This window comes from Engraulis encrasicolus, chromosome 10 (assembly GCF_034702125.1).
Source record: "Engraulis encrasicolus isolate BLACKSEA-1 chromosome 10, IST_EnEncr_1.0, whole genome shotgun sequence".
NCBI lineage: Eukaryota > Metazoa > Chordata > Actinopteri > Clupeiformes > Engraulidae > Engraulis > Engraulis encrasicolus.
Window position 1 is genome coordinate 56,832,161 of NC_085866.1, and position 23,479 is coordinate 56,855,639.

Consider the following 23,479-nt stretch of genomic DNA (forward strand, 5'->3'; position numbering starts at 1 on the left):
TGGGGCAAACAACCGGATCAAGTGCAGAGAATCACTCAAGGCGAAGGGTGACACTTTAATTTTAGTTCGAAACTTAACCCCAAGCCCTGGGGTGACGGGGAGGGTAACCGAGGGCAGAGCGAAACTAATGAGTGTGAAGAGGGTTACCGGCTTGGCTCAGGGTGAAAGGGAAGAGAGGAGACGAGAGAGAGGTGAAGGAGAGAAATTGAATAGAGAGAGAGAAAGAAAGAGGAGGGAAGATAGCAAAAGGGAAGAGATGAGAGAAGGGAAAGAGAAAAGAAGAAGATGAAGAGGAAGGCAGAGGGAGAAGCAGGGATAAAGAAAGGGATGGTGAGAGAAGAGTAGGCAAGGCAAGGTAAAAGAGTAGTAAAAGAGGGAAAGGCAAAACAGAAGAAAGGGAGCTGTGCAGAGAAAGTGATCGCAATGTGGAACCATGGACTCAGACATTGTCATACATCAACTCAGTAGAGCAAAAGAGACAAAAGGAGAGAACCTTAGAAGGAGAGGAGAGGAAAGGAAGGGCCACTGGGTCTCTAGGCACATGCCCCGATTTGGAAAAGGGGGTACATCCATTACATCAAAGGGTCCGCTTGTTGACACACTGAGGGGGGTGTGGGGTGTGTGTGTGTGTGTGTGTGTGTGTGTGTGTGGGTGGGGGTGAAGGTCACATTTATCTTAGTTGTGGCGACATCAAGGTCCACTTACAGACAAACTACCGAAAGAGAGAACAGGGAGAGAGGAAGAAGGTTAAGGAGCAGGAGGAGTTATTTCTCTTCTCTGTCTCTCTTTCCGCACTCTTTCTTCCTCCTCTTCTACCTTTCCCTTTTTGTCATTCTCTCACTCTCCTTTGGTCTTCTTTTCCCTTTTCCTCATTCAAAATAATTTGCTCTCTCTGTCCATTCTCTCTCTGTCCATTCTCTCTCTCTCTCTCTCTCTCTCTGTCTCTCAGCTTTATCCTCTCATATGCAGAGGAGTTAGTGATGCATGCCTTGCCTTCCCCTCTTCAATGGTTTCCAGAAGCCATTGATTGTTCTGGTCTTTGACTCTTTTCCACAGCTTTTGACTATTTTTGTACCCATTCCTTTGCAGTCAGTCACATACACAACTTAACTCTGGTTTGGCTGCACCATTCTACCCAGAAAAGACTTTCCAATCGATCTGACTCATCATTTGCATGCTGCATCAACTTCTCACACCGTGTAGTCACTGCAGCAGTCCTTGTAATTCGAAAATGGTCAGAGACTAACAGGGAATGCCAATGAGAAGAGGTTTGGTAATTTTAAAGAATTCCTTCATGTGGTTTGAGTCAGTGCACAATCTTTTTTAATTGTGACGGTGAGAGACGGTTGATGAGGTAGATACAGTTCATGCAGACTTTCTTCTGGAATTCATATGACATTCTAAGATGTAATACAATGTCAGCGAAGCACCTTTAGGAGCCTAGGACACTGAATGGAATTTAATGGATAGTCACACCAATTTAGGAGACAGACCAGATTTAAAATCTGCCCTCTTTTTTAAGACTCTTTAAGTAGATAGTTTTCCCACTGAAGTCCTCTGCTGAGAGAGACAGAGAGGGGGGGGAGAGAAAGGGTGAGACAGGGTGCCAGTGAGCATGTCTGTGCTAGCACCTCTAAATATAGCTTCATCAAACACAAGTATAAATCACTGTAAGTGGCACTCGGGAAGGCCTCAGGAGCTCACTGAGCTCCATCGCTGAGGAAAACACGAGTAGAAAGGAAGACAGAAAAAACAGAGCAATGGTCTGGGGCGGTGCACTGATGTAACTTCTGCAAGGAGGAATCCACCTTGAAGCCAGGAGCAGTACTGCTGCTCTGAGGTGGTCACTTCTAGATAGACTAATTGATTTATGAGCCAAGATGTGAAACTGCCAGACGATAACAACAAGACCAGAGAAAAGAGAAGTTAGGACCAGGCTCACCCTCCTCTCCTTCAGCTCCCTGCATTTTTCCCCTCCACCAGTGCAGATTATGGACTGTTTGTTTATTTGTTCATTTGTCAACAGCCTAACTAAAAAGTTAGGGCCAAAACATACCAAGGCGGAACGGAACGGTCGCAGGACGGACGCGGTCTTTCTGCTTAGTTTTGGCCGGCGTGCTTTTCTCTGCCTTGCACACTGACAGCGTCAGCGTGCGCGGCCAGTCCTATTCAAAACCCTAGCCACAGCCAAAGCTAGCATGCTACTTTGCCATTCATTTGAATGAGACACCGCCGGTCGCCGGCGTGAAAAATACGCTCGAGTTCTATTTTCCAAATGCAGCGCGGCGCGGAGCCGGCTCCCGCGCCGCTGACGCCCGACTACCGCCGGATGGTGTGTCAGGACAGATATGTTTCCATGTATTTTCACAGATGCCGGTAAAAATCGTGGCTGTTCCGCGCCGCTTTACCGCCTTGGTGTGTCAGACCCCTTATGGATGATTCAAAATCTAGCTAAATTAGAGCCGGTTCATTTCTCAATGATCCAAGGGGAATTGAGCAGGCTTGGCAGACATCATTGCTCACCAAAGGCCCTTCCCGTTTGTTGTTACATTACATTAAACTTAGCTGATGCCTTTATCCAAAACGACTTGCAGTCATTACAGGGTACTGGTTACAGTCTCTGGGGTGGGGAGTTAGGGACCTTGCTCAAGGTCACTTTGGCCATGGTTGCAAGGACACTCATTCATCTTACTGGTAAGGGAGGGCATTTGATCCAAAGACCACCTCTGTAACCATGAGGCCATGGTTGTTTTTGTCCAATGGCTTTGTGAAGAATGTCTTGTTCATAATCAGGGTCAAAAAGGGTCTGGAAAGGCCATAGGTCCATTTTAGCAGCAATCTGTCTTGACATTCATGGAAGAGTTTGTTGGTGACCAAAGACGGTTAAAAAGCAGTGGAAACATTAAACATTAAATTGAACTTTACAAAATGTAAGTCATGATCAAAGTCAATATGAAACAACACTCACTACAATGTAATGAAAACTTCTGATTCCAAAAATATCTTAATTTAACTCTTATCTACTTTAAATGAACAAAGTTAAGACAAAGGTTTTCCATAGACATAAACCTGAGGCACAGTATTGGCATGTACAAATTGCCCATTGCTTCTGGTGTTTTGTGTTGTGTTTTTGTCAGTTTTAAAGAAATGTCAAAGCCATACCTTTGTGTTGTCTGCTCTCTCCCGCCTTACCATGACCCTGTCCTGACCTAACCTGACCTCTTCTCTGCTGCTGTCCTCTCCTTGCCCTCTCCTCTGCCCTCTTCTACCCTCTCCTGCCCTTTGCCCACTGTTGGCCCGACCACTCTCTCCCCTCCCCTGTCCTTCCTGCCTACCCCTGCTCTGCCCCCTCCTCTCCCCTCCCTGCTCTTCTCTCTCTCTCTCCTCTCCTACTGTCATCTCCCTACTGCCCTTATTTCTCCTTTACTTCCCTACTCTCTCCTGCCCCCCCCCCCACTTGTGTACCTGTACACTGCCAGACGTTTCCCAGATGTCCTTCCCTCCTACACACCTCTCTTAGCCTCTCATCTCTTCCTCTTGCACAGGAATGTGGATCCCAACCTGATAAGTGAGGTGTCACCTCCGGCGTCCACTGGTCTTTGCTCACTGCTTCACCTGTGACTCACCCTCTCCTGCCCTCCCCTGCCCCCTGCCAACGGCCCTATACCCACTCTAACCCTCTCCTCTCCTGTTCCAGGCGTCTGGATGCCAACTTAATAATACAGGTACCTCCCCAGGGTACAGGTACCTCCCCATTTCCAGCTTCTGCTCACTGTCACTGCGTCACCTGTGGCTCCTTTACCTCCCTCTACAGGAGCCCTCTCCTGCCCAGGCTCACAGTGCCATCTGTAGATCATATGCCCCCTCTCTAACCTTTGGTAACACTTAAGAATAACTACCCCAAAAAAGCTTTATAAACCCTTTATTAACATTTAATAATAAATAACATTTAACAAAACATTTACAAATGTTTGTAAATGAGTAAGAACCAAACTACTACTGCACAGTAGAGTGGGAATCAACTTCTACTGTCTGAGTTTTATGTGGTTTAATGCCTTTTGGTCTTTGGAGGACAAACTTCCAGGACTGTGTTGTGTCTGCTGTGGTAACATACAATTTGTTACCCATTTATAAACATTTTGTTGATAATTAGTTAATTATTTATAAAGTGCTTATGAGGGTATTCGTAGGTAGTTCTTAGAAAGTGTTACCTAACCTTTTCCTCTCCTCTCCTCTTACCCAGGCTTCTGGATGATATTGGAGCTTCCTCCCCATGTGTTCTCTGGTCTTTGCTCGCTGTGCCACCTGTGGATCCTATGTCTCCTCTCTAACCTTTTCCTCTCTTCTCCTCTATCCAGGCGTCTAGATGCCAACCTGATAAGTGAGGTGCCACCCCAGGCATTCTCCGGTCTGCGTTCACTGCGTCATCTGTGGCTTGATGACAACGCGTTGACGGAGATCCCGGTGGCTGCCCTGGGCAACCTCAACTCTCTGCAGGCCATGACACTGGCACTCAATCGCATCACACACATCCCAGACAATGCCTTCCGAAACCTCTCTAACCTCGTTGTGCTGTGAGTACTGTGTGTGTGTGTGTGTGTGTTTGCGTGTGCGTTTGCGTGTGCGTGTGTGTGATCCTCATCCCAGACAACGCCTTTGCGGTGTTCTGTTGAGATGAGCTGCTTCGTCGAGATGAGCTACCTTGATTTTCACTCCGTGGAGACATTTCAATAACTTGCCGATATATGAATATGTATTTTGTTTACTATTTTAAAACGAGCTGCGTGTCTCGTCCGTGCCTATAGACTTTTCCGTAGAAATTTCTAATAATAGCCTAGCCTACTCAATATGAACTACAGCAACGCACATCATAGTGGCTTTGGGTAATTTTGTTCATAATCAGCAAATATTTAAATCCAAGCTGAACGCTACTGTTCCCAGGACATGACAAGAGTCATAATCTACCTATGTGGGAGCTTTTGCTTCGCAAGTAGAGAGGCCTACATTTGGTGGGCTTGCGGCATGCCGCATAGGTTAATTAGAGAAGTTTGATGCAATAGCTCAGATTGTCTTAAACAGAGTTTGATGCAACAAGGGGTAAATTAGGCCTAGGTCAGATTTTCTTAAATCAGTAGGGTTGATTTGGCTATTAGATGTCATTACGTTAGGAAAAGTTTGACGCAGGGTAATTTTCCGCAAGGAACTGTGTTTGACGGTGTGTGCAAAAAAGACTCAGTGTGGTTCTGCTTGTAATAGCTTTGCTTGCTGCAGTTGGTATCGAGCATGTCAACTAAGATCAGCTGTTCGGTAGCTCAGCTCGATGGGCAATCACCCGCAGAAATCGCTGCGTGTGTGTGTGCGCACATGCAAACCTTTCCAACCTCTTTTGCTGTGAGTAGGGATGTGAGATAGGGCTGGTTTGTGAGTGTACATGCATGCATGCATTCATTCTTGGGGAGGGGATCATACAGAATAGAATGGGGTATATACAGTAGATGTGTGTGCAATGTCATGTTTTAAGTTTTCATTTGCATTGGGGGTGCATAGCCATGATAGTGCGACACATACAGTAGATGTGTGCACAGTATCTTTACATTCAGTTTTACGTTGTTTACATAGCTTAAAAATGTATGTGGACATTTTTGTGGATATATGCGCACACTCCAAACACAGAGAATCTAAGATGACACAGGATCAGTATGAACAATTGAAACAACAGCCAAGAAACTATTTTTTCACACGTGCGTGTCGGTGGAAGGAGTTGCTTAAGGCTTTTAAGGACTGATTAGTGCTGAGTGCCATAAATCAGACACTCGTTGTCGAAAGAGGCTCGAAATTCACTTTGACACTTACAAACATGTGGAGCAGAGAAGTTTAATGGCAGTCATTTAATCCTTATTAGTGTTCATTATCACACAAAGCACCAGTCTTGTTGCTTTTTTGAGGGATCATAATGGTGGGACTTTGGGGGTATTATTAGCAGTATTGCAGTAGAGAAAACACAACACAAACAGTGGTGGTGGCGGGTATGAATGAAGGAACAAGGTTGCATGCTTTGCTTGCATCCAGTGAAAATCATGCTGTTTGTTTTTGGAGCAGTTTGTTTGAATGCTCTCTCTGATTATAATTACGGCTGTAATTTCCAGGCATCTTCACAACAATATGATCAAAACACTGGGGCAGAACTGCTTCGAGGGACTGTACAGCCTGGAGACTCTGTAAGTGCCTTCTCATGATGTAAAGCTTCAACCCTCTGATGCATGCACCGTGATATCCTGAGCCAAGTTTTTTTTTACGATGTGTTTTTACTCTTCTTAGGTACGAATAGGATACGAAGACACTCTTTAAAAAGTTTTTTTTCAGGAATGTCAGACATGTATACTATAATGTACGCTACTACATGCACTTAAGCACTCAACATTCACACACACTTTCAAAAACGTAAGACAACACACTGCAGGTAAATAGGATAAACATTTAACATCTTCAAACCGATTTAGCTCTCAAACATTTTGTGGAATGCATTTTTCCTCTGTGATGACTTGAGAAATGTTCCCTTTAATCTTCGGCCATCTTAAGATAGCCAAACAACCCAGAAAATTACATCAGGGTCCAACAAGAGAGAGGGAGAACTGTCTTGAAGCAGTCAATCCCTAACAGTAATGAAAATAGCAGTTTGGAGGTTACAAGATATAGTTATTGAAAAGGCCATGGCCTGGGAGGGTTATTGTGAAGGAGTGCTACTCTATTTTCTCAAGGAATCCGTCACTGTGTACACACAAACAAACCTGCAGACATGGTTGAAAAATTACAGTGTATTATGTTTACTGAAAACATCATTTTAATGAAAGGGGGTGATTTTCATGAAGGTTATTGGAAGGTAGCGATGCAATTCTTCTAAATTGTGCAGTGCAGTATATGACAGCTTTAACTCTTTCATTGAAACTACAGATGGCCCATGAAGTGTTTTATTCCTTTCTTTCACTCTTTTATTCTTTATATGAAAATAAAGTAATACAAAATTAAAAGCCTTTCAACCAAAACCAATAACTTGGAATTGGTCGGCATCAGGAAATTAAAGACATATTTTTGTCATTTTATTTTGGAAACCGAGATAACATTGTGAGCACATTGTGAGTACACATGTTTTGGTTAGGAGAGGAGAGGCAATGAAATGGGAACTTGAGTGGGGCAGTGGAGTTGAGCTGAGCTGCCACAAAGTGTTCTCTTGTTGATTCAATCATGTCGGAGCATTCCGGAACTGCCCTGCGGCATGCGAGGCGAGCAGAACATGGAATGCCTGGTGGCAGCAGGTGGTGGCACTAGTCACAGAGGGTTTGCCAGTTGGCCAGCGAGCACTTGTCTCAAGTCACAAGCTGCACGATTAACCTCGGACAATGCAGCGTATACGCTACAACTTTTGTTTACCAACAAAACAAAAGCAAACAAAAATAAGCTTCACAAAATCATTAACATGGCCAGCAAGATTGCCTGCCAGTCATTAAATAGCATGGGCATGACTGTTGAAGCAAGGATGGTTAATAAGGCACATAGCATTTGTAATGTTGTGTCACTCCCCTTACATCATGCCTATGAGGTGTTTCCTTCCAACAGGATGCTGAGGCTGCCTTCCTTCCTGACAAATAGAGCCCGTAGGTCATTTGTACCCACAAGTACTGTATATCGCTGTTGAATAAGAATCCAACTGTAACATTACCACTTTACCACTGTATTCTATATAATATGAGGGGGTTTGTCTTGTCCTATGTCATGCTGTGTTTTTGTTTTGGGGGAGGGGGGGGAATATTTGTCTTTTGTGTTTTTTCTGTTTCTGTAACTATCAGATGCACTGACAAATGGCACAGAACACGTTTCTGTAAAGACGAATAAATAATCTATCTATCTAATATTTCAAATGTTGATTATGAAGTTGAGAAGATATTTGCTTTGGTAACGGATCCATTTCAAAATATATAACTACAGTACAGACCCTATACCCAAAGTTTATATTATAGATCATCATAGCTCTTTCTTATAACACAGACAGTGGTATGAATAGAGAGACTTGTGTTTCAGGCACACGAAACACATCAAACCACAGACCACAATTTAGTTTCACACACACACACACACACACACACACACACACACACACACACACACACACACACACACACACACACACACACACACACACACACACACACACACACACACACACACACACACACACACACACACACACACACACACACACACACACACACACACAGCTGGACACACTCGTAGATAACTTTTTATGTGGCTGGGCTAATAAAGGCAATTCGCTGTGCATTTTGCTGGTGCGGGTTATGTATTGAAGAAAGTCCTGACCGCATGGGAACGGTTGACTTTAAAGGCTCCACCACATGCAGTAGTCATGGTGGTCCACAGGATACAGAACGCTTGACACCTGCTTTGTTTAATGGGCCGCTGAAGTGTTAAAAATGACGTTTTTGCTTTTTATATGAACTATTTAAGATTTGTGACACACAGAGAAGCATACACCCAAACTTCAACAGACACTCACACACATACACTCACACACAGACAGCACACATGAGCAGACACATAACTGTATGCGTGCACGCACACGCATACGCACACACAGAAATAGAGAGAGAGAGAAGGAGAGAGAGAGGGAGGACACAGGAGGAAGAGAAAGAGAGGGTGGAAAATCAGTTAATTACAGAAACAGGTTTTCAGGTATTAAAGTATATTGGTAAAAGAAATTTTGATATGAAATACTGTAGTATGTGCTAATGGAAAAAACAGAAGCCTCCACAAACAGTAATATATATACAATCTTACACATAGAGCAATATAAAAACCAATAGCCTGCATATAAAGTAAAATAAAAAGTAAGGTTGGGCTCCATGTCTCCAGTGTGTGTGTGTGTCTGTTAGTGTCTGAGGGCCTACTGATCTCTAATGTGAGAGTTGGCCACATACAGTATCAGATGGCGACTCCTTTTATGTGTTTTTTTAAACCCACCACCGTCGTCATCGCCATAGCACAGCCGGAGTGTCCCCCTAATCCTGCTGGAGGAAATAACTCAGGTGTAACCCAAGATGGAGAGACCGGGGCTTGAGCTGGCGGGTAGGGGGGGGGGGGGTGGGGGGGGGGGGTGTGGAGAGACCGGGGCTGGAGGGGATGATATAGAGAGACCGGGGGTGGTTTGTGTGGAATGAACACACCAAGGCTGAGTGGGGGGAGGGGGGTGTTGGAGTTTTGGAGCTGGCGACTCTAGCACATGCCATCTGCTCGACTGGGATCAGTGGCCAATGCCTGCGTGCATGTGTGTGTGGCCATGTGTGGCCAGATTGCGTGTGCAAGGTGATGTGTGTGTGTGTGTGTGTGTGTGTGTGTGTGTGTGTGTGTGTGTGTGTGTCTGTGTCTGTGTCTGTGTCTGTGTCTGTGTCTGTGTCTGTGTGTGTGTGTGTGTGTGTGTGTGTGTGTGTGTGTGTGTGTGTGTGTGTGTGTGTGTGTGTGTGTGTGCATGCCCTCTCATCCAACACTAGCTCTTGGCTCAGGAAATTAAAAGCATTATTCAAGCTTACTTTTTTCAAAGCCTCAAATGATTGATCTTTTAAAGTGCCAAGGGAGTTAACCCCCATACTTCAGCCTGATCTCACAGAATGGAAACACCCATCTTATTTTCATCACCCTTCAAAACAAGAAAAAATATACATGTAGTAGGTGTAAAGTTTGTATTTTGTTTTGTTGTTGTTTTTTGTATTGCCCTTTTGCACTAGAACACTTATTTGTTGAATGAGTAGAACACGTCACACCAGGTCTCTCATCAGCTAGCTTCTCTCTCTCTCTCTCTCTCTCTCTCTCTCTCTCTCTCTCTCTCTCTCTCTCTCTCTCTCTCTCTCTCTCTCTCTCTCTCTCTCTCTCTTTATTTTGAACATGTTTCCAATAAAACACCCAGTTAAGTATTTGCCCTGATGTATGTAGCAGCAGTGTGTCACAGGCCTACTCTATACCCCACATCTAAGCGTCTACAGGACATTGTACTCTACACCAGTGTTTCCCAAACTTTTTTGCCTGAAGTACCTCCTTTTGTAGTATGGACTACCTCTTCACTATCTCTTCCTCCCTCCCAATATCACTGTGATTCATACATTTATCATTATAACATTGTGCCTGCTGCTGTATGCTCACGTACCCTTAGATGTACACATACCCCTGTTTGGGAATCACTGCTCTGCACCCCACATCTAAGCCCAGGCCAGGGGGACGTGACTTAGGTAATGGGAGCGTCCAGGGGACAAGGCTTAGGTAATGGGGGGCTCCTATGGTCCAGGGGGACACTGCTGTTCAGGGGGAACTGATGGCAACACAGCTGCTGGATCATATGTGCAGAAACAAGGGATGGAGGTAGGGGGAATTGTTGAGAAAAAGGGGTGGGATCATACAGTATGTGCAGAAAGGAGGAAGAGATGGAGTGATGAAGCTCAGCATAGATAGAGGAGTGGGATCGTATGCACAGAAAGGAGAGAGGGAGGGTAGAGGGGTGAAAAGAGTGAGGAGTGGAGTGGGGGAACTGGATGAAGAGAAGTAGAGAGGGGGTGGAGGAGTGGAGGGTTGGGATCATGCGTGCAAAAAAGAGAGATGGAGGGATATATGTATGTGTGGAGGGGTAGATGGCTGTTGTTAAAGGGTGTATTTCTCTAGCATAGCACTGAATGCTTCACCCTCTCTGGCAGCTGGCCAAGACAGGTCCTTTCTCCTTCGCAAGCAAGCTCACTTCAAAAGACATGGCCTCCAGCCAGAGGGAGGTTTCTCTTCTTTTTTCTTTTCTTTTCATTTCTCTTTTTCTTTCTTTCTTTCTTTCTTTCTTTCTTTCTTTCTTTCTTTCTTTCTTTCTTTCTTTCTTTCTTTCTTTCTTTCTTTCTTTCTTTCTCTCTCTCTCTTACACCACCCCCTTTTACTTCTCTCTTTCTCTCCACTCTCTCTCTCTTTCCTTCTCCCTCCCTCCACCCCCTCTCTTTTCTCCCTCTCTCTACCCCCCTTGCCCTCTATCCCTCTCTCAGCCGCTCCTCCTAAAAGAAAAAATATATAAACATTTAGACTGTTTTGAAAGCTTACCCTTAACACTGAGGGATAAGGCCCATAATGAAGGGGGATAATGAGGCGCATTCAGGCCGCTGTTTTCTTAGTGCGCAGAGCGGGACGCACTGACGACAGGGGATGGGCCGTGGCAGGAGCGAGAGAGAGAGAGAGAGAGAGAGAGAGAGAGAGAGAGAGAGAGAGAGGGGAACGTCAGACCATTTGTTTCCCTTTATTTATCGTCATCGCCCAAGTCCCATTCCCACTCCCAATCCGCCTTTTAAGCACTCATCATTTGTTGGCCAAATACAAAATGAGAATGAGAGGAACAGAAACAACACAAATGTCTGAGAGAGATAGAGAAAGAGATAGAGATAAAGAGAGAGGGAAAGAGAGAGAGAGGGAGAGAGAAAGAAGAAGAAGAAGAACAAGAAGAAGAACAAGAAGAAGATGATGAAGAAAAAAAACATCTCCAGCTCTTGTTCAATTATAGGATCTGCCCCCCACATAATTACTGCTTGAAAAGGCTGAGTGGAAAAGCAAAAGATGAAAGGAAACATTAGACATCCAAGAAAAGCAAAAGCGGCCCGGCCCGGCTGGGATCGGGGCCGAGGAGAGCCTCTGTGGAGTGAGAACAACTCCGCTCACTTTGATAACTGCGTTGTTTAAGCACCTGCGCATAAAGATCCATTGTCCATGGTAACCGTTGGTGTTTACGCGCCGACATGAGCCCTTTGACGTGCGCTAATGAAATACATACACGTCGTAACGTTTTAATGCCTGGAAGAAGGGGTGTGACAGTCTGACAGACTGAATTGGTGTGTGTGTGTGTGTGTGTGTGTGTGTGTGTGTGTGTGTGTGTGTGTGTGTGTGTGTGTGTGTGTGTGTGTGTGTGTGCACTGTATAAATGTATAAATGTGTGGATGGGGACAGAACGAGGGGTCACGTAATGCTCAGTTGTCTTACCCTAGTTCTCCCCGTCCCTGAGAGAGCACCACAGTATATGTAAACCAGAGCCACTTGTGAAAGAAGGCCCTGGCCTAGCGCGTTTTGATATGCAGTGCTTCTGACAGACCCCCGGCCTCCATGGATGTTGTAAGAGGCAGGTCAGGCCCAAGGCCCAAAGCCCAGAGCCCCGGCAGGGAGATAGCAGAGGGGGGGATGCACGTCTCCATTAGGCTCTGGCCTAGCCCTGCCATGAACAATCCATTTCCTCACACTCCTCTCTTTTCTTCTACTTTCCTCTCCTCTCCTCTCTTCTCCTCTCCTCCTCTCATCTCCTCTTCCCCTCCCCTGTCCTCTCCCTTCCACTGTCCTCCTCTACTCTTCCCCCCTTTCCTCTCCCCTCTTCTCCTCTCCACTCCCCTCCTCTCTTCTCTCCACTCATCTCCTCTTCTCTTTTCCTGGCTCTGCTCAGCCGTGTGTTGTTTTTGGAGTGTTGCTTATCGTTCTCCAAGGGCCTCCGTGGTTTCACACATGAACCTGTAATTTCTTTGTAATTCCCTCCCCTCTCTCTTTCTCTTTCTCTCTCTTTTCTTCACCTCTTTCCATTTCTCTCTTTCTTTCTCTCTCCCAATCATTTTCTTTTATTCTCTCTCTCTTTCTCCCCTTCTGATCTTGAAGAGAGCTGAACTACAATGATTTACAAGAGTTCCCTGTGGCTATTCGGACTCTGGCGAAACTTCAGGAACTGTGAGTATCCCCAAAACTCTTGCTTACACCACACACACACTCAGCTCTCTCTCTCTGTCTTTCTTTCTCTCTCTCTCTCTCTCTCTCTCTCTCTCTCTCTCTCTCTCTCTCTCTCTCTCTCTCTCTCTCTCTCTCTCTCTCTGTATATATATATATCTCACACACACACACACACACACACACACACACACACACACACACACACACACACACACACACACACACACACACACACACACACACACACACACACACACACACACACACACACGCAAAATATACATTTTAGAAAACCTGATGGATATGTTTAAAACAATGTATTGAAACATTTTAGAATTTCTCATTGTACAAACACTTAATTGTCACTGATCCCCATATGTGTGCATTCACGCACAGGCAAACACATAAACACACGTATGCATGTATACATGCACACATACAGAACACACACTCCATCCTCAGCCAACATCATCTGCCACACACACACACACACACACACACACACACACACACACACACACACACACACACACACACACACACACACACACACACACACACACACACACACACACACACACACACACACACACACACACACACACACACACACACACTCTTTGAGGTTTTCTGAGTCTCTTCATTTGGGCCGATGGTATGGCTGCTATGTTCCTGTTTTCACAGCTAATCCTGTCCACCGTGTACACTGTGTGTGTGTGTGTGTGTGTGTGTGTGTGTGTGTGTGTGTGTGTGTGTGTGTGTGTGTGTGTGTGTGTGTGTGTGTGTGTGTGTGTGTGTGTGTGTGTGTGTGTGTGTGTGTGTGTGTGTGTGTGTGTGTGTGTGTGTGTGTGTGTGTGTGTGTTTGTCTGTGCGTGCTTCTGAATGTGTGTGTGCATTCTCTTGATAGCATCTCACCCTCTACCCCCCTTTCTCGAGCTCAGAAGATGCTTTGCAAATGAAGATCGACCTCTTTCCGGCTCATGTGTCCCAAAGTGTTTTTCAGCTGTATGTGGTTGGGCAGTGGGGGTAACAGGTGGCTGAGCTGGGGCATTAGAGCCCATGCAGGGGTATAAGGGCCACGCTGCCCCCTCGTTATGCTACTACACGTCAGACTCCAGATTGACTTTATTCTTTAAATCCTCTCACAAAATCATTATCAGAGGTGTCAAAGTAAAAGTAGAAGTAAATGTATGGTGTAAGTATAACACTAGCATATGATATTAGCAGTTAGCATAGCAGTTACATCAGTTATCATATTGTACCTGATGGAATCTGAACGTTGCCCCCAATCTCATATAACATTTCAATGTCCATGCATTGTAATCAATAAACCCTTACAAAAATCGACCATGTGCCGTAATGAGTAGGCTAGCCTATGCTATGCGGTCAATCAAATAGCCTAAAAGCTGAAAGGCTCTTCATATCAAGACAACCAACAGGTTTGGGAGAGCTATGCCTGTAGATTGAAGCGCTTTTTTATTTTAATGTCAGGGAGCTAGGAAACGTTTGCATCCCATTTTTATTTTTTGGCTTCTCTTTATTTTTCAGCTTTTAATACAGTTTCACTGAACAGCATCAAGGTGTGTGTTTGGAATTACGCACCGAGCGAAACTCTCAAGTAAGACAAAGGCGCGGACGCCATCTCTACCTTCACAATGTCAGGGAGCTGGAATATTAGAAATAAAAAAATACCAGTTTCAGCATAATCATTGCAGCCCGGCCTGTTGTTAATTAAATGGAACTGGAAAAACACGAAGACAGGGGATCTTACATGTGCAACATAACGAAAGCTGTGCCGTTTGCAAAAGCCTTATTCTTGAACTGGGTCCATTCATCACGCATTTCGACTTGCTTTGCCTGATTTGTTTGCTTTTGTGCAGTATTTTGCCTTACGCTACAGCCGAGAAGTAGCTCAAAGGGGTGGTCATCGGTGTATCTACAGGTATGAAAAAAAGGGTATGAGGCCAGGCATGATAGTAGGCCTATAAAGTATCAACGCATCCAAAATGGTCATTTGTTTAAAAGTCACTAGAACGTTTTGGCATGCACATTCATTTGTCTACAATAAATGTATGACGTATGATGCAGTGTGCCTTTGTTACAATCCTAGATAGTAGGCCTAACACCTATATTGGAGTAGCTTAACAGCATAACAATGCAGCTCAATTTCATAGGCCTATTCCAATTTCTGCATTAGGTTTTTAAAAATAGATTCACCATCATGTAGGCCCATCTCAGCCATTCCCCACAAAGAGGAACAGAATTAGGCTATATAACATTGGAAACTAGGCTAAATATAAAAACACAACATTTGTGGTTTTCAACTGAATTGATAATGAAGTTCTATTAGGCTACATTTTAGGCTTAATAGGCCTATGTATATAAGACACCTCACAATTTACCCCTCCACTGTCATCCATTAGGCCTACTTAGCTAGGCTATTTGTAGTGGCATGGTGCTCAGAGATTAGCAATGGGCACTGCAGCCATTAAGAGAGGAACTGGAGTTTTACCTACCATTAATAAACTAACCCATACAGCGTTATCAATAACTGCAAAGGCAATAGACAGAAGAAGAAGCTGATGAAGAAGAAGCTTAATTTTAATTTTAATTAATTCTGAGGTTGAGGAGGATAAGTGCTAAAACTTTGTTAGCAGCAGTGCTGAGCCTAAGATCACTTATTATTTTGGTTAGTGCTGTTTCAGTGATATGGTTGGCTCTAAAGCCTGATTGGAATTGCAATTACACAGACATTCAGCGAGAGTAGATATTGACAGTTTCAGTTTGACAATCTTCAAAATGCATATCACACGAAATGTTTTGCAATTATGGCACAGGCAAGATTTCTGGAAGTTGTTTATATGTTCAATGCAATGTGTGAGGAAATGTAGGCTATTTCGGACTGGTACTCAGACACAATAATGTCTCTCTATGCTTCACCTCAAACAATAACGTCTCTACCACTTATGAAAAAGCACTCAAACAACACCTACCACCATAGCAGAGAGATTCATGTTTTCAGCATGCAAACACTGTTCATATTTAGTAGGTCTGCTGAAGCAACAGGTGGAGAGTAAAAGCGACTGGCGTGCAGTCTGGAAGCGTCTGTCAATGAAACGCTAGGCGACGTGCATACCCAAACTCCAAACCCATATTTTGAGAATAGATTAACGTGCAATATTTTCTTTATCGCGCGATAAGAGTCTCACATTATCGCAGCACGTTAACGCAGATAACGGCCCACCACTTATTACAACACTACAAAACTGTTTTGCGTAATAATTTGGAGCAGAGCATTTTAAGTTTCTTCTTTTTTTTTTAAATACCATTATCGTTGGAAGGTTCATTCAAAAACGTTTTAATTGTACTCTAATGGCTGATGACTTGAAAATTATGACGACTGTCATTCATATTGATTATTTGGGGAAACAGCAAAAAATGTCATTTGCGTAATAATGTGGAATCCAGTGTAGTCCTACATCAGATTTGTTAGTAAGAGATCGTATATTTAACAAAGCCATTTTCATAACACCAGAACTAGACCTAGCGCTGGGTTACATAGTGCCTGTCCCCCCATGAAAGCTGTGAGGCAACAGACATTGTGACTTAGAGACTGTCATTTCTTTAGTGTCCGCTGCATATTGCACCACGTACATAAACAAACAGCCCTTTGTTCTCATTGACGTGGTATGGTATGATTTGCACACTGTGACTGTGCAGTTACTATGATGACTGATGGACTGTGCTGCCACGGATGTGGCTGTAGTTGTGATCGATGCATGTGAACTGAGCCCTAAAGTCATTTCATCTTCTTTTTCTGTGTCTGTGTGTGTGTGTGTGTGTGTGGTGTGTGTGGTGTAACTGGTTTCAGGGGTTTCCACAACAACAACATCAAGGCCATTCCTGAGAGGGCCTTTGAGGGGAACCCGCTGCTCCAAACCATGTGAGTCTGACTTTGACGACCCCCCCCTCCCCATTCTTATTCTTATTCGAATTCTTATTCTGTTCTCCAGGGGCCTCATGTACTAAGAAGTGCGTGGATTTCCTACTAAAATAGTGCGGACGTGAAAATCGTGAAAGTTATTTACGGACAAAAAAATCCGGATGTATCAATAAGTGCGTAACCAGGTTTTGCCGTGAAATCTTGCGCACATGCACGAGCACACGAGGGCTTACGTCTCCGCCTTGTCATTCCTGAGAGGGCCTTTGTGGGGAACCCGCTGCTCCAAACATGTGAGTTTGAATTTGACGCCCCCCCCCATTCTTATTCTTATTCTAATTCTTATTCTGTTCTCCAGGGGCCTCATGTACTAAGAAGTGTGTGGATTTCCTTCTAAAACAGCGCGGACGTAAAAATCGTGAAAGTTATTTACGAACAAAAAAATCCTGATGTATCAATAAGTGCTTAACCAGGTTTTGCTGTGAAATCTTGCGCACATGCGCGAGCACACGCGGGCCAAAGTCTCCTCCCTGTCTCCTCCCTTAAATATTCTATATGAATATTCTAATTAGTATGAACAGACCCATTCGTGTGCATTCATTGGTTGAAAGAATGGGAAAGGGGTGAACGCGGGAAATACTTTTTATGACGAGGTGACGCGCTGTTTCGGAGGTAGGCAATTTAAAAAGAAAGATGCTGCGTGCACAATAACAAAATTATTTTGGCGTGTATTAAAGACTTACTAGGTAGGATGACGTCATTTGCAAGATGCCCGTGGCATACCTGTCTCCAAATCTACACCGTAATGAAAAAATGCTGTTCAAATAAACTCGCTGTGAGACTGTTTTTCATCCCAGAATGCCAGCAGTTGATACAAATCTGAATACGGTAGGTAAAGCGATGTTTCAAATGAAAAGTGTTTCTCACGACAGTGGTTCGGTCCACTGTTCACTTACTGAAGACTCACACAAGCATCTGCTGTCTCGATACCGTGATTAATTAAACTTTTAATCCTACCTGGAGCCCCTTTAAGTCTGGCATTTGGTAGTAGCCTACTTAATGTGAGGACTGCAGAAAAAAGACCCTGTCATTTTATACTGCAGTAAAATGCAGGTTTCCTCCCACATGATATTTACAAGGCATTACATCAAAACACGTATCGAGGACAGTCGCCAAGGCTGCTGAGAAATAAACGTTTATGTCGGGTATAACAGCTCCATTCCCATCTAACTCATAACTCCCTCCATGAGCACTTCCAGTCTGGTTTTCGCCCCCGACATAGCACTGAAACCGCCCTAGTTAAAATCACTAATGACCTGCTCATGGCTGCTGACTCTGGACTACTCTCTATTGTCATTCTCCTTGACCTCAGTGCAGCCTTTGACACTATCTCTCATTCTATCCTTCTCCACAGACTCTCCTCAATTGGCATTAGTAACACACCCCTTGACTGGTTCCACTCCTGTCGTTCTCAATTTATTCAAATGAAGTCTTTTAAATCTAAGCCCTCCCCTGTCACCTCTGGTGTCCCTCAAGGTTCTGTTCTGGGGCCCCTCCTCTTTATCACCTACCTCCTTCCCCTTGGTAATATCTTCCGCAAATTCAAAATTAATTTCCATTGCTATGCTGATCACATCCAGCTCTATTTATCTGGCAAACCCTTTGACACTCTCCCTCCCCCTCCCTCACCACCTGTCTCTCTGAAATCAAATCCTGGTTCACCTCCAATTTTTTGAAAATCAATTCCAACAAGTCCTACTAGTAGGCACCAAATCCACCTTATCCAAAGCAGATAGTTTTTCCTTCTCAATTGATAACCCTGTCTCCCCCTCCCCTCAAGTTAAGAGTCTGGGTGTCTTGCTTGATGGCTCTCTATCCTTCCTCTCCCACATTAACAACATCACACAGTCTGCTTATTTCCACCTACGCAACATTAACCGTCTCCGCCCCTCTCTCACTTTCCATTCTACCTCCATTCTTGTACACAGTCTTGTCACCTCCCGCATTGATTACTGTAATTCTCTCCTCTTTGGTCTCCCTCAAAAATCTCTCCACAAGCTCCAACTGGTCCAGAACTCAGCTACCCGCATCATTACAAAAACCCCTTCCTGTCACCATATTACCCCTGCACTCCAACATCTCTACTGGCTCCCTATCAAATATAGAATTCATTTTAAAATACTTCTCCACACCTTCAAGGCTATCCACAATCTTGCCCCCCCTTATCTATCTAATCTTATTCACATTGCTGTTCCCTCCCGCCCCCTCCGTTCCTCTTGCTCCATTCTCCTCTCTGTCCCCTCTGCCCGTCTTAATACCATGGGGAATAGAGCTTTTAGCAGCTCTTCTCCTCAGCTGTGGAATGCCCTTCCCCCTGACATCCGCAATATTGACTCTTTGCCCCTGTTCAAATCCAGGCTAAAAACCCATCTGTTTCAGATAGCCTATTCTCTATGATTCATAAACTCTGTTTTATTTTATTTCATATTTAAAAAAATGTATTCATTTATTTATTTTTGTTTAAAATTCTGTTTATGTGTCTTGTTTTATTTTTGTTTCTCTCTGTACAGTGTCCTTGAGAGTTTTGAAAGGCGCTTTCAAATAAAATGCATTATTATTATTATTATTATTATTATAAATATGAAAGATGACGCATGCATACATACGGCATGTATGAATAATGGCTAATAATCTATACAGATAATAATCTTTACAGTAGCCTTAGTTAAAAGAGAAAGGCAAGATGCGCTGCAGTGAAGACGTTCCCAACAAATGTGAGAAGACACATCGCAGTAGTCTTGAAAATAATCAATTTTTAACAGCTGCCTAGGGTACTTGAAATAATAGCCTAATGCTGGTGAGCATCCAATTTCTTTGTCATTCCAGGATAGTTTTATGAGTCCGTTTCATTTTAATCAGCTGCCACTGTGTCTCAACAATAATATGGTTGAAGTGGCCTTTTTTATTCATGCGCCTCAAGATTCAAATCCACGTTGACTGGTTGCATTTTTGCTATATTTTCAGAGATTCTAGGAGTATATCCAGTTTCTCTGATATTTCCCCTCCACCCAGACCACAAACAGCACGTGTAGTTGCACTGCATACCTCTGTGTGCCACCAAAATGACGAAATGCACCAGCTTATGGTAACTTCCACGGCAGCCCTGAAATTCGTGTGGAGATCCGCAGTTTTCCACGTCTAGTCTGTTTTAGTAGGCCTACATGTGGATGTGTCTGTGGAAAACAACTTAAGTAGCCTAGTTTTTTTGTCCGTAAGTGAGCTTCTTATATGAGGCCCCAGGTTTGCTCCAAACCACGTAAGTCTGAGTTTGATGACCCCCACCCCCCTTTATTCTTTCACTCTCTTATTACCCTTATTCACATATTATTCTGTTCCCCAAGTTTCACAACCTGCCTGTTCAGTCAACTACTCCTTCACACCTTAATTCATGTGGCTTTCACCCACCAGTACTGCTTTTCCTTATTCCTCAATTTCATTGAGATCAATAAGTATCTCTACTCTACACTACTGTACACTACACTACTGTACATTGACCATGCTCCCTCTCTTCCTCTCAAAGCTTTCCCTCCCTCTTTGTCTTTCTCCCCCGCCATGCATTTGCTCGCACTCACTCGTTTCACACCCTGTTCACGTACTCTTTCTCATTCTCTTTATTGCTCCTGATCACTTGCTATTCTCCCCCCTTCTCCCTAGCAGGACTTCCCAAGGCTCGCACCATAACCCTGCAGAATTGTGTGGAATGTCTCTATACTGTACTCCTGCCAAACGTGTGTGTGTGCCTGTATTTCTCTGTGTTTCTGTGTTTGTGTGTGTGGGGGGAGGGGGGTGTTTGTGGTTAGGTGGGAGTCAGAGAGTGGGGTTGGATGGATGATCATTTGTTCCAATATTGAGTCATGTAAAGTCTTTAAACACAAAGGGAAAACTCAACTCAAAGACAATGAAGTGAGCGGGGAAAAGTAAATTGTGCTGCTGTGACTGTTAATATGTCATTTCTAACCATATTTCCCAACAGCTGGAACTTTTCTATCTGCCTCTTTCTCTTTCTCTCATTCGCTTACTCACTGGCTCATCACTTGCTTTTTTATTTCCCTTCAGAAACTTCTACGAGAATCCAATCCAGTTTGTGGGCAGGTCTGCTTTCCAGTTCCTACCAAAGCTACATACACTGTGAGTGCTCTGTGTCAACCCTAATTTGCGATTTGATGAATGTGTGAAATGCTATGGTTAAAAACTTGTACTTATCCCATTAAGACATATTCCAACATGTATTTTGCTGAGAAAAAGTTTTTTTTTCCTATGTGTGTGTGTGTGTGTGTGTGTACGTGCGTGCGTGCGTAATTTACCTTCAGAAGTTAAAATTGCCCAGAGTGAGTGAGACTGTCAGTTGTGTGATTGATTACAGTCCTCGGCTGTTAATTACTGTGTCAAGTCAAATCTCTAAAACACACACTTTTTGTTTTTCATAATTTATATGCACCCTGTTCATTTGTATTTGGAACCAAGACAATCGGAATCCACAAAGACACGTATCTGGTGTCATGTGAACAAGCTCATACCTCGCTCTCACCTCGCTCTCCCTCCCAATGGTGTTGTTTCTAACAAAACGGTGCACTATCAAACTTCTCTGTGCCTGGATTTACATGTCAACAGCCCCGCAACTCTACTGAATGAACATTTAAGTAATTTTGAGGCCAGCAAATGGGTGGAAAGTACAGGTTTATAAGGATGGCTAATTCGATTCCCGGATTGACCACAGCAAAAGCCCTATGTTAGCATTGGCTAACTACCACTTGACTTCGGATTGCAGGGGACCTATGAGGGTGAGGTATGTGGCAAAAGTTATCGCTCAGCATCACTAGATAACACTACCCATTTCACACTGGATTACCCCTTTAAAGCAGTGCTAAGACCCGATTTGACACAACAAGTGCACAAATGAATAGGGCCGTGCGATTCGCTCTTTGAGCGTGTCCTCATCTCTACCTCAGGTGCGCATGTTATCGTCCTCTGTGGACCCGGGAAACATGCCTGTCATGTCGCACAATGGAAGCATTCGGCTCGCATCCGACTTTCGGCTCGTATAGTGTGAGGACGTGAGTCGTGAGATGTGAACTTTTAAATCGTGAAATTCCCTCGTGCAGTGTGAGCAGGAGCTTCATACCCACAAGTGAAAATATCGTACAGTGTATGCCTGCCTTAAGAGGGTACTTAGAGGTGTGAATGTAGATTAAAACCTGACATGGTAGCCATGTAAACTTTGTAGCCATGTAAATGGAATTGGATGGATCTGTGACTGCGCTAACAGTTAGCCTACAGTAGGGTGACCATATGTCTGTCCTTACGACATTCTTACAACGTCTATGTGTCCCTATTTTTCTCTTTCCTCTCATCCTAGCCTTGTGCTTAAGGCCTCAAGGATCGAGGCAACGTCATTGACACAAACTAGACTGACAGTCGGTCGTGTTTCCGATATCTGGCATGTTACTCCAGATTTTACTGCAGACATCGCACAGCAAACTAACTGTATTGCTGCAGCCTAATGTCGGGGAAATCTGTGTGCAATTCGTGTCATTTGCTGTTTATATCCCAGTCTACGTGAGGCACATTAACTGACTGTATGAAAGTTAAATAAGGTAGCTATTGTCTACTACTGTCAGTCTCCTATTTTTCCCGCACCGGCAACGCATAGTGCAAGTACGATTGATGCATTTAGGGCTCTCACAACTTTGCAACCTGGGCAAAGAAAGTGTCTTTCTGCACAGGCGCTCTCTGTCTGTTTGAGCTTGTGTTGTTGCTATAGTTATCCAAGTGTCTGCAGGGGAAAATGCCAACAGAAGCGGTCACCTCTGGTTTTAAAACGCTGCTGATAAACACAGTCCTGACCGTAACTTCGAGTAAAGTATGTCAAATACATTGTAGGCTATTGTACACATGGGTAGATGACGGATAAGCAGCAAAAAACATTTTTTTCACAAAACATTGTTTATGAGGGAAAAAGTATATGTCTACGTAGTGCAGCAATTAATCTTTCAAAAAATCCAAGTGGTCACAATGTTGGTCTATTCATTGATTATTTATTTACGTTGATAAAGCAATTTGCTGAAAATATGTCCTTTGGTGTGACGTTAAGAAATAAATATATTAAGTAATGTAGAAATGGCTTGATGGAGTTTTATGAACATTGTTACACTCTTCATATTTATTGCAATTTTTTAAAGTCTTAACTTAATGAGAAATTACCATTTAAGTATTTTTTTCCCATTAGATGTGAGATTATTAGAAACCTTCGAGGAAAAACAGGGATATCTTTCTTTTAAATGTTCAAAATTGTCCGAATTTATACTAACGATAAGGGACGATAATTTGTTCTTCCCTAATGCAATATTCAGTGTTTATCAAACATATTGTTTAGCTCAAACAAATATTTGAGCGTTTAAAACATGTCACACCGTAGGACATTCAGGTCACGCTAAAGGACAGAAATGCAAAACTGAGCCAGAAACAAATATATCAACATGATTATTTTGTCTTTTGATCATAATATAATGTTGTAGTCAATATGGACCTACACTTTACACTTATAAGTCTTTGAATCGTCGATTATCAGCCTATCGTAACTCTCAATGACAGCCATGCGGTCATTGAATGTAACCTGCAGAGCTCATAAGACTCATGTTGAAGTGTGACCTTGGCATGACCATCGCACTTTTGTAGGTATGCTATGACTGTCAC

The 23,479-nt window shown here is 43.7% G+C and overlaps 1 protein-coding gene across 1 annotated transcript in view; it reads left to right on the plus strand.

Annotated features, from left to right (window-relative positions):
* LOC134457400 (leucine-rich repeat-containing G-protein coupled receptor 6) overlaps positions 1-23,479 on the plus strand; it is a 266,153-nt gene that overhangs the window by 167,084 nt on the left and 75,590 nt on the right. Inside the window, exons 5-9 of the mRNA XM_063209416.1 lie at positions 4,359-4,574; positions 6,147-6,218; positions 12,718-12,786; positions 16,658-16,729; positions 20,843-20,914. Coding sequence (XP_063065486.1) covers positions 4,359-4,574; positions 6,147-6,218; positions 12,718-12,786; positions 16,658-16,729; positions 20,843-20,914 — 501 coding nt within the window. The remainder of the gene's footprint in view (positions 1-4,358; positions 4,575-6,146; positions 6,219-12,717; positions 12,787-16,657; positions 16,730-20,842; positions 20,915-23,479) is intronic.